Source organism: Phoxinus phoxinus (genome assembly GCF_949152265.1).
Source record: "Phoxinus phoxinus genome assembly, chromosome: 15".
NCBI lineage: Eukaryota > Metazoa > Chordata > Actinopteri > Cypriniformes > Leuciscidae > Phoxinus > Phoxinus phoxinus.
In genome coordinates this window covers 14368024-14380085 of record NC_136890.1, presented here as the reverse complement: position 1 = coordinate 14380085, position 12062 = coordinate 14368024, and the positions used below count along the sequence as shown (strand labels likewise).

General features: G+C 36.4%; 1 protein-coding gene across 1 annotated transcript in view; it reads left to right on the top strand.

Annotated features, from left to right (window-relative positions):
• Positions 1-7774, top strand: part of lrrc75ba (leucine rich repeat containing 75Ba) — a 37777-nt gene extending 30003 nt beyond the window's left edge. The window contains exons 4-5 of the mRNA XM_079638182.1: positions 3802-4147; positions 5554-7774. Of these exons, the coding sequence (XP_079494308.1) occupies positions 3802-4147; positions 5554-5781 (574 nt within the window). The 3' untranslated portion in view covers positions 5782-7774. The remainder of the gene's footprint in view (positions 1-3801; positions 4148-5553) is intronic.
• The last annotated feature ends 4288 nt before the right edge of the window (positions 7775-12062 follow it).

Genomic DNA, 12062 nt, shown 5'->3' with positions numbered 1-12062 from the left:
TAGCTGACTTTTTATCTAAATTGATTCCTAACGCATCTTCAAAGAACTTCTTCAGCATTTCATCAAAGCACGCAGTCTTTTCATGGGCCAACCTATTGCTATTTAATCACAGACATCCCTCAAATGTCACTGTTTAAAGGCAGAGCAGATTGGTCTGTAAGTTAGCAGAAATGAGGCAGCAAGCTTAAAAGAACCACTGTTTGTCAAAATATAGCCTTTGGACATTCGTATAAAGCATAAACCCCAGGGGGTTTGGACCTGAAGTTATATTTAGAAAAGAAATTGAATTTGGGCGCAAACACAGAAGAGCGATGCCACCTGCTACCAGTAATGGGAAAATAGAGGAAGACTGTCAGTAGGATTTCATGAAGAGATATCAGCCTTTGAGAGGATTGTAATAATGCATTTGCATCTCAGTGTGGGTGTGTGTGTTTCCTTGGCAAATGAATATTCTTTTGATCTCTGTCCTGTGGTTCGTGTGGCAGTGTATATTGCAAGACTCGCCATATTTCCATTTCAAACTGTGCATTGTTACCGTGTGGCCCAGATCATGAAAAATGTATCATGTACATCTGTGGAGCTGAGTGATTTTCAAGCAGATGTATGTCTGTGTTTGTATTTTTGTTGAATTGATCCTGTTAATGGAACTAGGTCAAAATGAAGCACACAGACTGGCAAGGATATGGTAATGGTTCTGATAGAGGACTGTAGAGGGGAGGTACTGTTGTTTTGAAAGGAGTTTTTTCCCCTAACATTCACTTTATTCTTTAAAGATTATGTGTTTTATTTTCTTACGTGTCAGCAGATATATTTAACTTGGTTTTAAAGGTGAAGTGTACAATTTTAGCGCCATTACTGGCACCAAATGGAATTGCAAAAATAATGTTTTAAAAATGTTTTCCTGAACCCTGTCAAAGATATAGCCACGTCTCAGACTCACACCATTGGTTAGCAGGTTAGTCTAGATCCTAATACTATCAGATCAGTTTTAATAGCACCACAGACACAGTGTAAAACCTACAAACATGCCTTTAAATAGTACTTATTATGGAAAAATACACTTTAAAAGATTATACTTGATTGTGAAATGAATGTAATGTTTTCAGGCATATAATTGCTAAATGTATTATAATGCAGTTAGCTAAACTTGAGTTATTTTACCCACTTAAGTAGGATATATATCTTCATATGTAATTTTAAATTATAATTCTATTGTCTTGAAATATGGTTAAAGTGTACTGTCAAATGTACTGACAAATATTTATAGTTATCTAAAATATTTATTTAATGCCATTTCTATTGAAACTTGTTTGTATATTTGGAATTTCACATTTGTAATGATGAATTTGAAATTTAGTATTAACTTAAAATGTAATGTCAAATAACTCTACAGTTAAAATTATAATCAAGTACTTGTACATGTGCTTTAGGATGGTAGTCAACACATCAATATAAGATCTTTAAAGCAATAATTATTTAAACCTAATGATTTGAAATTCACTTTTAAAGTAAAACTTTTCATTTGACATTATTACAAAGTGGAATTTTTTAAGGTGTATTTAAATTTGTAAAGAAACATTTTGAAATTGTACTCTCCTTAAGTACACTTTAGTGGCGTTCCATTTCATTAATATTATATTATTGGCAAGTTTTTTTTGTTTGTTTTTTTGACAAATATATAACAAATATAATTAAGTGCCCTTCTTTTTCACAAAGGAATGGCATATATTTGAATTTGCAAAGACTGGGAAAGGAGAAAGTATTTTGACATTGAATTACACCTTCTAATGAACATTCGTATCTTTTTATCATTTCTGTTATATTTCTAATATAATCTTTTTTTTTCTTTTTTTTTTCAAAGGAGCAAGTGTTGACTAGTCTAAATCTCAAATCCCAAAAAGTACAGTTCAGTTAAATGTTGGACATTGAACTAAATATGAATTTCTTAGCAACTGTACATTGAGAGTGAAAAGAAGATTTATTGTGGGTTAGTAGAAAGCCACTGATGCCTGCAACATCATCAGAGCAGCTTTCATCAGCAGCAGGAATCCACAGTTAGGCAGAACAATAGTGAACTCTGACTGTGAACCTTACTTCAGAAATTATTTGAGAAGAAAATAATACTTTAGGAGGTTTTATCTCCTCTAGACTGTATGTTTCCCCAGTACAACTTCAGCTGTCGTCCTTTTAATTAGAGTCAAAATAAAGACAAACCATTTCATTAATGACTTCTTCACACCAATTCATGTGTCCAAATTTGTTTGTGTCCAATAATGTTTTTAGTCTATGCAAGTTTGGTCGAAAACTGTACATAAAAACACATTAAATAACAGTTTGCACTAATATTAGCAATTTAATTCATTTGCAAGCAAATCTATGTTCAAGTACATGAGAAGATAAAAAAAAAACACTGTACAACTTGTCTCTACCCAAGTCCTCAAAGAAAGAAGCTTCACAAAATAAATGTATTTGCATGACTGAAGCGTGCCAGATAGTTATAGCTTTGCCAAATAACCTCATATCAAAGAGCAGTATAAGCATCATGGGCTGCATATCTGCCTTCCGTCATAAAGCCTACAGGACTGAAAGCACATCAGAGAGTACCTGAGAAGTCTTTTCATGACTTTGGACCTTGCAACTAGCCTAAACGCTCAGCAATTGACTCAAAGGGAAGAAACAAGCGGTTTGGATTGGCCAAGTCAAAGACTCGTAACAGACAAGAAAGCTTTTAAAGCTCTTATCTGATTTCTGCAAAGGCTCTCGATGCCAGCTACTGAAGCTAGAGGATATGTGCACATGAATTGTATATATGACGAAGTCGTTGAGCAAAGAATTTCAAAGGATAATTTTCATTCAATAGATGTTTATCAGTATATTGATGCAGGAAAGATGAAATGCACATACATGCCAGTGCAAACAGGTGCTTCTCACGACAGCAATAACTAACTGTGTACTCAGTCTTTTATTGTTTATTCTGTTTTATATACGCAGCGTTTTTCCCACAAGCTACTTCACAAAAAACTATTGTACTAAACAGTGAAATTACTTTCCTACCACTACGGAAATAATCAAATTCTGAATGGCAAAGAACAAGTTTGAGAACACTAAATGTTATAACAGGGTTCAATTTCAGATATGTCTCTGAGAACTGTCATCTAAATACTGTCAGTCACCAAATCAACACATTTTATTTATTGGGTCTTTGTTGCAAAGTCCCAACAATTTGAGAGCTATCCTTTACCTATCCTCATATAAAGAAGCCAGGGTTACATATTCTATTTAAATGATTTACACTTTTATTGACTTGAAATCTACAAAGTACTGTAATTGCTACATTTGTAATTAATTGTTGGGTAAGATGTAATCTTAATGCAATCCATACAGGTAAATATGCTGAAAAACATTTGTTTTGATTAAGTGTAGCCTACTTTTACTCAGCACATTATAAAAATGATAGATTGTTATGAATTCTGAAATGATTGCAACTCGGAGTTGATCTTTTTTGGACAAAGTCTAGACAATAAAGTACATGTAACACTCACTGACCCCACCACAGTGTTCTTCCTTTCTCCTGTCTCTGGATTTTAAAATACTGGAAACACAAAGTTATTAAAGAGCTCTTGCTCTTAGCCAGAAAAGAAGGATTTTAATATAGCCCAAATCCGCAACCTCTATTTTGTTAAAGTTGCAGCATTATAAATGATCAGATTTAGAGTCAACAAATCCCTAATGCTTGTATCTTTTATAAGTAATTCCTCAGTATATATTAATATATATTTTTTTATTTCTTTCAATTTTCAGTCTTAAAACAACACTTCAGAAGAAGCTCTGCAGCGACTCGGTGGACCTCTCTGGCATTCCTTTATCAACTCGTGACATACGGCACGTGGCATATTACCTCCAGACCAGTGGGGGCGCTGTGATATCCGTAGATCTTAGTTTCACTGAGCTCCGGGACGAGGGCCTACGTCTACTTCTGCCCTTCCTGGGTGCATTGCCCAAACTCACAACACTGGCTCTCAATGGGAACCGTCTGACTCTGGGCATCCTTAAAGATCTGTCTGAAGCCCTCAAAGAATCCAAGATGTTCACTTGTCTTGCCTGGATTGACCTAGGCAACAACGTGGACATATTTACCATGCCACAGGTAAAACAACAGAATCTTAAAATCAATCACAGTCCCCCTTAATGTAGTATTAACACCGTGATAAATACTTAATTTTGTGTAAAACATGGTTGTGCTGCCAGATATGAGGCACAGAATTAGCCGAGTAGGACATCCTTGATGCTCCTGGAGTGGTATTCTTTGAACAAAAAGTCATAGCCCTAGCCTTAAGCCTAACTAACCCCTAATATTAAAGACAAGATCTTTGTCTACATATCATACCTAACCCCAGCCGTAAGCATAATCTTATTCCTCGCTGTAATGTTGAACTAGGACCATCAAGGATGTTGATCCAGGAACATGTTTTTCTTGGGTGAATCACATTATGCAAGATGAATATTTGTTTGACACGTTTTCCATCACCTTTTTCAACTGACAGGGCAAACCATTTAATTAAATTCTATTTGGATGGGACTAGTTTTCCCTGAGGAGAAGAGCCATAACATTAGTTAACTCTTTAGGTGTCCGGAACTAACAATGAAGTCATTTTACAGTATTTTTTTTAATCTTTGTTCATGTTAATTGTCTTAATATACTAATATTTTTTCTTTTACTTTTTGCATTATAAACAAACTTGAATTAAAAATGAATAAGAAGAAATTAACATTAACCTAGATTAATAAATAGTGATATTGTTAGTTCATCATACCTAATGCATTAACTGATGTTAAAGATTTTACCTTATTGCAAAGTGTTACCATTATGTTTCTCATGTAGTTTGACCTTTGTTGAATATGATAAATAAACCCGATTTTATACCTTTTAAACCAAGTTTCTGGGTAGGTAACAGTTGTCAATTCAAGTACTGCTGGTATCCCATCTAATATAAGAACTAAATTACGTAAGATTATCTCATCCAGAGCACATAGACTTTCTGTAACATTCCCATCCTGAAAATACACACCCCTACCTTAATCTGCACAATGTGTAACAGCAAAAACTTTATATATAGAAAAGCGGTGCACTCATATTACTATGAATGGGAGAAAATGTAACACATATGGTGAAATAAGTCCCGCCTTCTAAACGAAAGAGCCAATATAAAGTCATTGCTTCACTCCAGCTGCCATTAGAAGCTCATGACTGCACATTGGCTGGTCCATCCTGAAAAATGCAGTTTTTTGTCATAATTTGAGCATTTAGAAATAAAAATGTATGAAATAGTTTCATTGGTGATTTCAATTTCAATTTATTTGTAAGCTTGGTGATCAGCTTTGGAGAATTTGATGTTTCCCCATTCAAATAGATGGGGGCTGTACTTGCATGACTGAAATAGCTGCCCGAGAGAAATTTCAAAGATGGCCGACAAGTGAAATGACTTGCCTTAAAAGGACTTTAGTAACAACCGTTATCTCAGAGTTGTTTAACTGTTTCTACTCTGTTCTCAGTCTCTTCTGGTGTCCCTACGGCGACGCTGTAGTCTAAAGAGCAGTCTGCCCACCATCTATGAGTACACAGAGGGTCAGCCCTATTGCTACCGCATGGAGAGTTCCATTGAAGAACCCAGCCACTACGAAGAAGAGGAGGATGATGAGGAAGAGGAGGACCTGGAGCCATGGAGCATTGGGGAACAGAAAAGTTCAGGTAGCTTTACCCTGCGCCATTGCGAGAGGTGAACCAATCACGTTCATCTGACGATGGGATAAAGAAAGAATGGGAGAGCGCAAGCAAGAGATTCTTCTTCTCTCTGTACCATTTCTCCCAATCAACACCTTTTACCATCTCCCTCCTCCACCACAGCTCCATGACCTTCCCATTGTGGTTATGTGTGAACCAACAGCAACACATATAAAGAGCCACCTAACCACCTGAACACAGCAAACGGTGAAACACGGCAGTTTGAAACGCTCTAAAAGCTTCACCATTGACTTACTGTGTTGGCAGACGACGCTCCTTGACTCAAGGTGGGGGTTCATTGGAGGCGGCCACAGAGAGATGCTTTCTTACGCCCCTCTTCGGTCACAAAGAACCAGTGACGGACAGGGAAAAAAAATGCGAATTACAAATCCCAGAGTCAATCCCAGACTGGCCGATGCATACCGACGGTGGATGTGAAGCTCTATGGATCCCGCTTTTTAACTAAGGTATGGTTAGGAATTTTGTGGGGTCGGGTCAGGTTTGGTCGTATTTGTCAGAGTTGCATTGCTGAGGCCGTCTCTGCCGCAGCAGACTGGACCTATCACCACTCTGTGTGTGCTCTACTAATCTCCCAACAAAAGCCATGAAACCAGCTCAACAGACTATACAGATGACCCACGTCACGTGACGCAAGCAAAACTGCTATGTCAAGACTTTTGCATTTTCCCCCCCTTTCCAAAATGTTCACGTGAATACCCACGCACCACTTGCCGTGTAGCTGTCAATGATGTTGAATTGCCAGCGGCTTGTTTTTGTTGTCTACTAATGGTGAACAAAGCTATCTTAGAAGACAACAGGTACATTTCAACACAGATACGTTTTTGTTGTATTAGATACGCTTTTTTGCTATATATGAAAGTTTACTGAATGATAATAGCTTCTTATGTATGTTTAAGTCATAGTCTACATCCTAAATATACCTCTTAAAATATGTCTTGCTGTGTCAAAGCATTGCTGTTCCCTTTGGAATGGACCAATGAAATATGGCGTTTTACTTCCGTACGGTGTGTTTTAAAACCTATTCTACATTCTAGTCTTGATTAGTCACGTCTGGTACACTTTACATTTTGTTAACTGTTCTTAACCTCATGCTCAAAATAACCTTGGCTGTAACAGAGTTTTTAAATCAAATTTTGGCAGATAAGTAATTCATGTCAAAATAAATGGACCTTGAGCTAAAGAGCTAATGATTGTTCCATGGCCTTTGATTACCCGAGCACTTTAGTCTTGTTTTCATCAGGTTTGTGACTGAAACGCTTGTTGTAGCATCGTCGTCTTGTAACACAACGTTTTTACGTAATTCTGAAACAAAAATGAGCCAAACAAATAGTTACTGTACTAACCAGCACTTACTTGTTTAGGGGTAAATCCCAGGTGATCAAATAGTTACATGCCATGTATGATATATGTATTCTTTTAAATGTGTCAGTTTTGTGTGTGTGTTTGTTTAATGTTATCTTAATGTTTTCTCAGTGTTGTCGTTAATTCAGACTATATTATATGTAATATTACACAATGACGATCTTCAGGGCCTCAACAAATTCAAATTATACGCAAAATAACCTCTTTTTAAATTTCCAAGCTGAATATAAAAAAAATCTGGACTATTAAGAACTTCTAGAAAGGCTTGTCTTTGCATTTGTTGTTTGGCCCTTTATAGATCACGATTACCAGGCTTGGTAATTGGTTTGGTTTAATGTGCTTCTCTGGGATGTTTAACCTGCGTAATGCTATATCTGTTACTCATAAACGGCATGACTGTGTCAATACCCACAATGCTAAGCAAACTAATACACTCAGTCAGTGGCAGGTTATTGATAGAGGGCAGTTTATTTGTCATGTTGTTTATGTGTAAGTCTCTTGTCTGTGTCATACAGTGTCCTCTTAATCTGTGCTTCAAACATCCTGTATTAAACAGTTTATAAGACTGACTGTTAAACGCTTCTGTAATAAACTTTTATTGATAATACCATGGGCGTGGCAAAATAATATTTTCTTGTTTATTTTTAAGAGATGGCAAATCGGCGTGAAAGCGTTTGATGGTTGAAAGTGTCTGTGGGAGGTTGGTGAGGTGCCCATCTGCTGATGATTGATGAGCTGGAGAAGAGATTTTTTTATGATGGTGGTTGTGCTAGGATCTGTGACAGCCTGAGGGAATATTACACACACACACACACACACACACACACACACACACACACACACACACACACACACACACACACACACACACACACACACACACACACACACACACACACACACACACACACACACACACACACACACACACACACACACACACACACACACACACACACACGCTCTTCTGAAGTGTTAAAGAAATAGTTCAACAACCAAAACAAATCACAATTCTGTCACTTACTCACCTCCATGTGCACTGCAGTTTTTTTAGAGAAAATTATTTTTTAAAGAATTTTGATGCAAATAAACACAGCAACAATTTTTTTAATGTTTTAAATACAGCAACAATTCCTCTTTTCAAATCACCATGAAGTCAAAATGGTCAATTCAGTTTTTTTAATGAAATATTGCATTTATTATTAATGATTAGTCTGTGCACAGCATTATTTTTTATTTATTCATGTGCCTTCATAATCTTTAATCAAAATAACTTCTCTGATGACGTGTTTACTGGTGTGAGGGCGGGACAACCTGTCACTCAAATGACATCACAGCAATAGCAAACTACAACAATCCAATACATTCTCGATGTACAAAATAAAGTCATACCCTTGCATTTTTTTCTTGTTTGAAACGCCATTTTTCTTGTTTGAAAAGCCATTTCACTTGGATAGATGTCACAATAGGGAAGAAAAGACTATTGCAACTTTTATTTCATGCATGCCACTTCAAGACAAAAACACCATAACATCCTACATAGAAGCCATGCAATATAGTTTTTGTGAGGAAGAGACCAAATTTGCCTGAAAATCTTCACCTTCATTGTACATTTCAGATAAAAAATTACGCAGATTTGACGTCAATTGCGTTTGGTAATGAACCATGCGCTAAACATTGGCATTTGATCTCCAACCTCACATGATGATACGTTCTTATTCAAAACTGTTGGCTTCAGAAGATTTGGAATATAGCACACAAATAATATGGATTGCTTTTATGGTGCTGTTTTTGTTTGATAGCTTGATTGGAGTAGTAACTATAAACTATTACATTCAAATTCTCCCTTTAAGTTTCATAGAAAAACAATACGGAGTATCTATTTACACCAAGTGTTACATCAAGTCTGTTTGAGCCAGACAAAATGACAAAAGAAACCTGTCTGATAACAGCAGCAGTGACATGGAAAGACCACGAGTTCAATTCCGGCTTTCTCATAACTTATTATTTTCCCTTTTTCGATGCACATCAGCTCGGAGAGGCATTTAATTTAATTAAGAAATAAGAAAATATTAGAAAATTAGTAAAGTTTATAAATAAAGTACCTAACAGGAATAATGTTTTAGAGGTTGGGTAAAGACAGAGGAGGGTGGGTTTGAAAGATATGGGATAAGTAATGTCCCAATAAGGTGGCATCCATTTATGATTTGAATCATATACACTGAATATGTTGTTATTACTGCATACTGTTTTATCATTTACTAAAGTGAGTTGCAAGTACCTGCTACTATTCACACTATTTAAATAGCATCAAACTACTATTTACACCTAGTGCACAGCAAATACTGTTTTTACTTAGTGTAAATAGCATATATCGCTAAGAAAATACTGCTATTTTCACTTAGTGTACATAGCATCTATCTCTATTTGCACTTAGTGTACATTGCATCTATCTCTATCTGCACCTCTGGCAAAAAAATAACAGCAACAGATTTGGAATAAAATAAGGATGAGGAAATAATGACAAAAGTTACATTTTTGTGTGAACCATCCCTTCAAAAAAAAAAAGTCATATTATCTTTCTAGAGACATGTAACAGGACGCAGATGCCCAGTTCCACTCAGATATGGAGTCGGGCTTGTATGGTTCTTGTCAGTGTGTGTATATGATAGTGGTTATAAAGAGTGTGTGTGTGTGTTAAACATCTGTAAACAGATCTTCAGCAGTGTGTGCACTTGTTATTGTCACTGTGATCTCAAAGAAGAAGTGCAGGCTGTTCTGCCCAGTTACATTTGGCTGTATAAACAGTGATGCTGTAACAGCTTTCGAGACAGTTCTGTTATGGTCTTGGGAATGATGCATGTCATGGTCTGTGTTGATGTGACAAGCATACAGACCCACGCTACTGCGGAAGAAATACTGCCGGACTCCTCGTCTGCCACCCGATGGAAACAAAACCTACTGAAAAAATTAAATAAAGGTAAAAAAAAAATGCTTGTTCCTAAAAGGACAGTTAACCCACAAATTATAACTATTTGTCATTATTTACTCATATTTACAATATAAAGCACTATAAAACCACATCATAAAAGCTGCTCATTCCCAGTCTTTAAAGGGGTGGTTGAATATGATTTCACTTTTCGAACTTTAGTTAATGTGTGTGTTTGAGCATAAACAACATCTGCAAAGTTACAAAACTCAAAGTTCAAAGCAAAGGGAGATATTTTCTTTTAAATAAATTGCTTTTTAAGGACTAACAAAAGGCTGGTATAGGGACTACACTACATTCCTCCCAGTTTAGTGGTATCATGAACCCTAACATTTACATAAACCCCGCCCCCGGAACACGATTTATAGATTATCAAGACAGATATGCTAATCAATGACTAGAATATAACTACACGTAAGCTACATAAATTCATCAACTAACCATTCAGAAATGTTTTCTACATGTTGTCACTTCTTCTTGAGTCTCTTCATCTTTCTGACTTTGGTTTGAACATAAAAGGCTAAAAGTTTTTGACATTTTCAGTGCATGTGTGTGTGAGGTAAAAGGACACAAGCTGTTGTAGCTCCGCCCTCTTCTTGAAAGCGAGCACCAGACACAAAAACAGTGTGTTTTTGCTCACCCTCAAAAAGTGACAACTTTAACATTATATAAAAATATCTATGGGGTATTTTGAGGCAAAACTTCACATACACACTCTGGGGATCTTGTGCAAAGGGCCTTATGCCACGCCTTTAAGTCACACGATAGCTTTGTGTAAAGAACGGACCGAAATGTAATCCTTTATATAAAGGCAAATTTACAAACTTGTATCTCGCTGAAGGCATGACTGTAACAATGTTTGTCTTACTACTATTATTACACGAATACAAAATAAATAAGTGGACATCATTGTACTTGTACTCGTAAGTTGGCATAAAAACAGAAGTTGCAATAGTCTTTTCTTTCCTTTTGTGACATATAAGTGAAACTTAGTGAAAATTTAGGGCAGGACTTGATGTTGTCCATTGGAAATGAATTGGATTGTTTGGTATTGCTGTGATGTGAGTGACGCATCATCAGAGAAGAGATGTCACTGCAAGAGGAGAAGTTTTGATTTTGATTTTGACTTTGATTTAAAGGTGCTCTAAGTAACTTTTTTTTACGTTAACCGAACAGCTTCGGAGTCATTGGAATAGTCATATGACTTTTTTCGGGTTGAATGGTGGTCGTCTCGCACCCCCCGAGCGCCTGTGAGCGGAAAAACCACACTTGCAACTTTGGGCCGGCGGGCCTCCGCGTCAGAAAGTATTGCGTGATATCAAGTCTCGCGATGTAACGAATTGCTGTACGGCACTGCACACGTACATTTATATGATATCATTCTGAGTATCATACATACCTCAGTTGACATGGCTCCGTGCATTTGCCGGCGGCTTCTCTGAAAACAAATGCACGTGACCAGAGGGAGAAGATGGGAGGGGGGAAAGTTGCCAATGGTTTTACGACAGTTTTCTCAAATATCTATTCCGAAACTATAGGGGGAGCTCTAAAACGAAACCTGCGAGAAAACAGCGAAGACATTTCCAAACCTACAGAGTGCTGCTTTAATGGTGACTTTAATATTAATGAAATATTGATTAATTATCTTAAAGCTTCCTTTAAATTGTAATACTATTTCACAGTATTAGTGTTTTTACTGTATTTTTGATCAAATTAATTAGATTAAGAGACTACTTTCAAAAACATTAAAAAACTTAATGTTTCCAAACTTTTGACCAGTAGCCTACTGTACATTAAAGGTAGGGTAGGCCATTTTTTGTTATAATGGATCTCTTCACATCCTGATAGCAATCAATAACAGAAGGGTTCTAAATATATAAAAATGTACATATATCAAAACATTTTCGT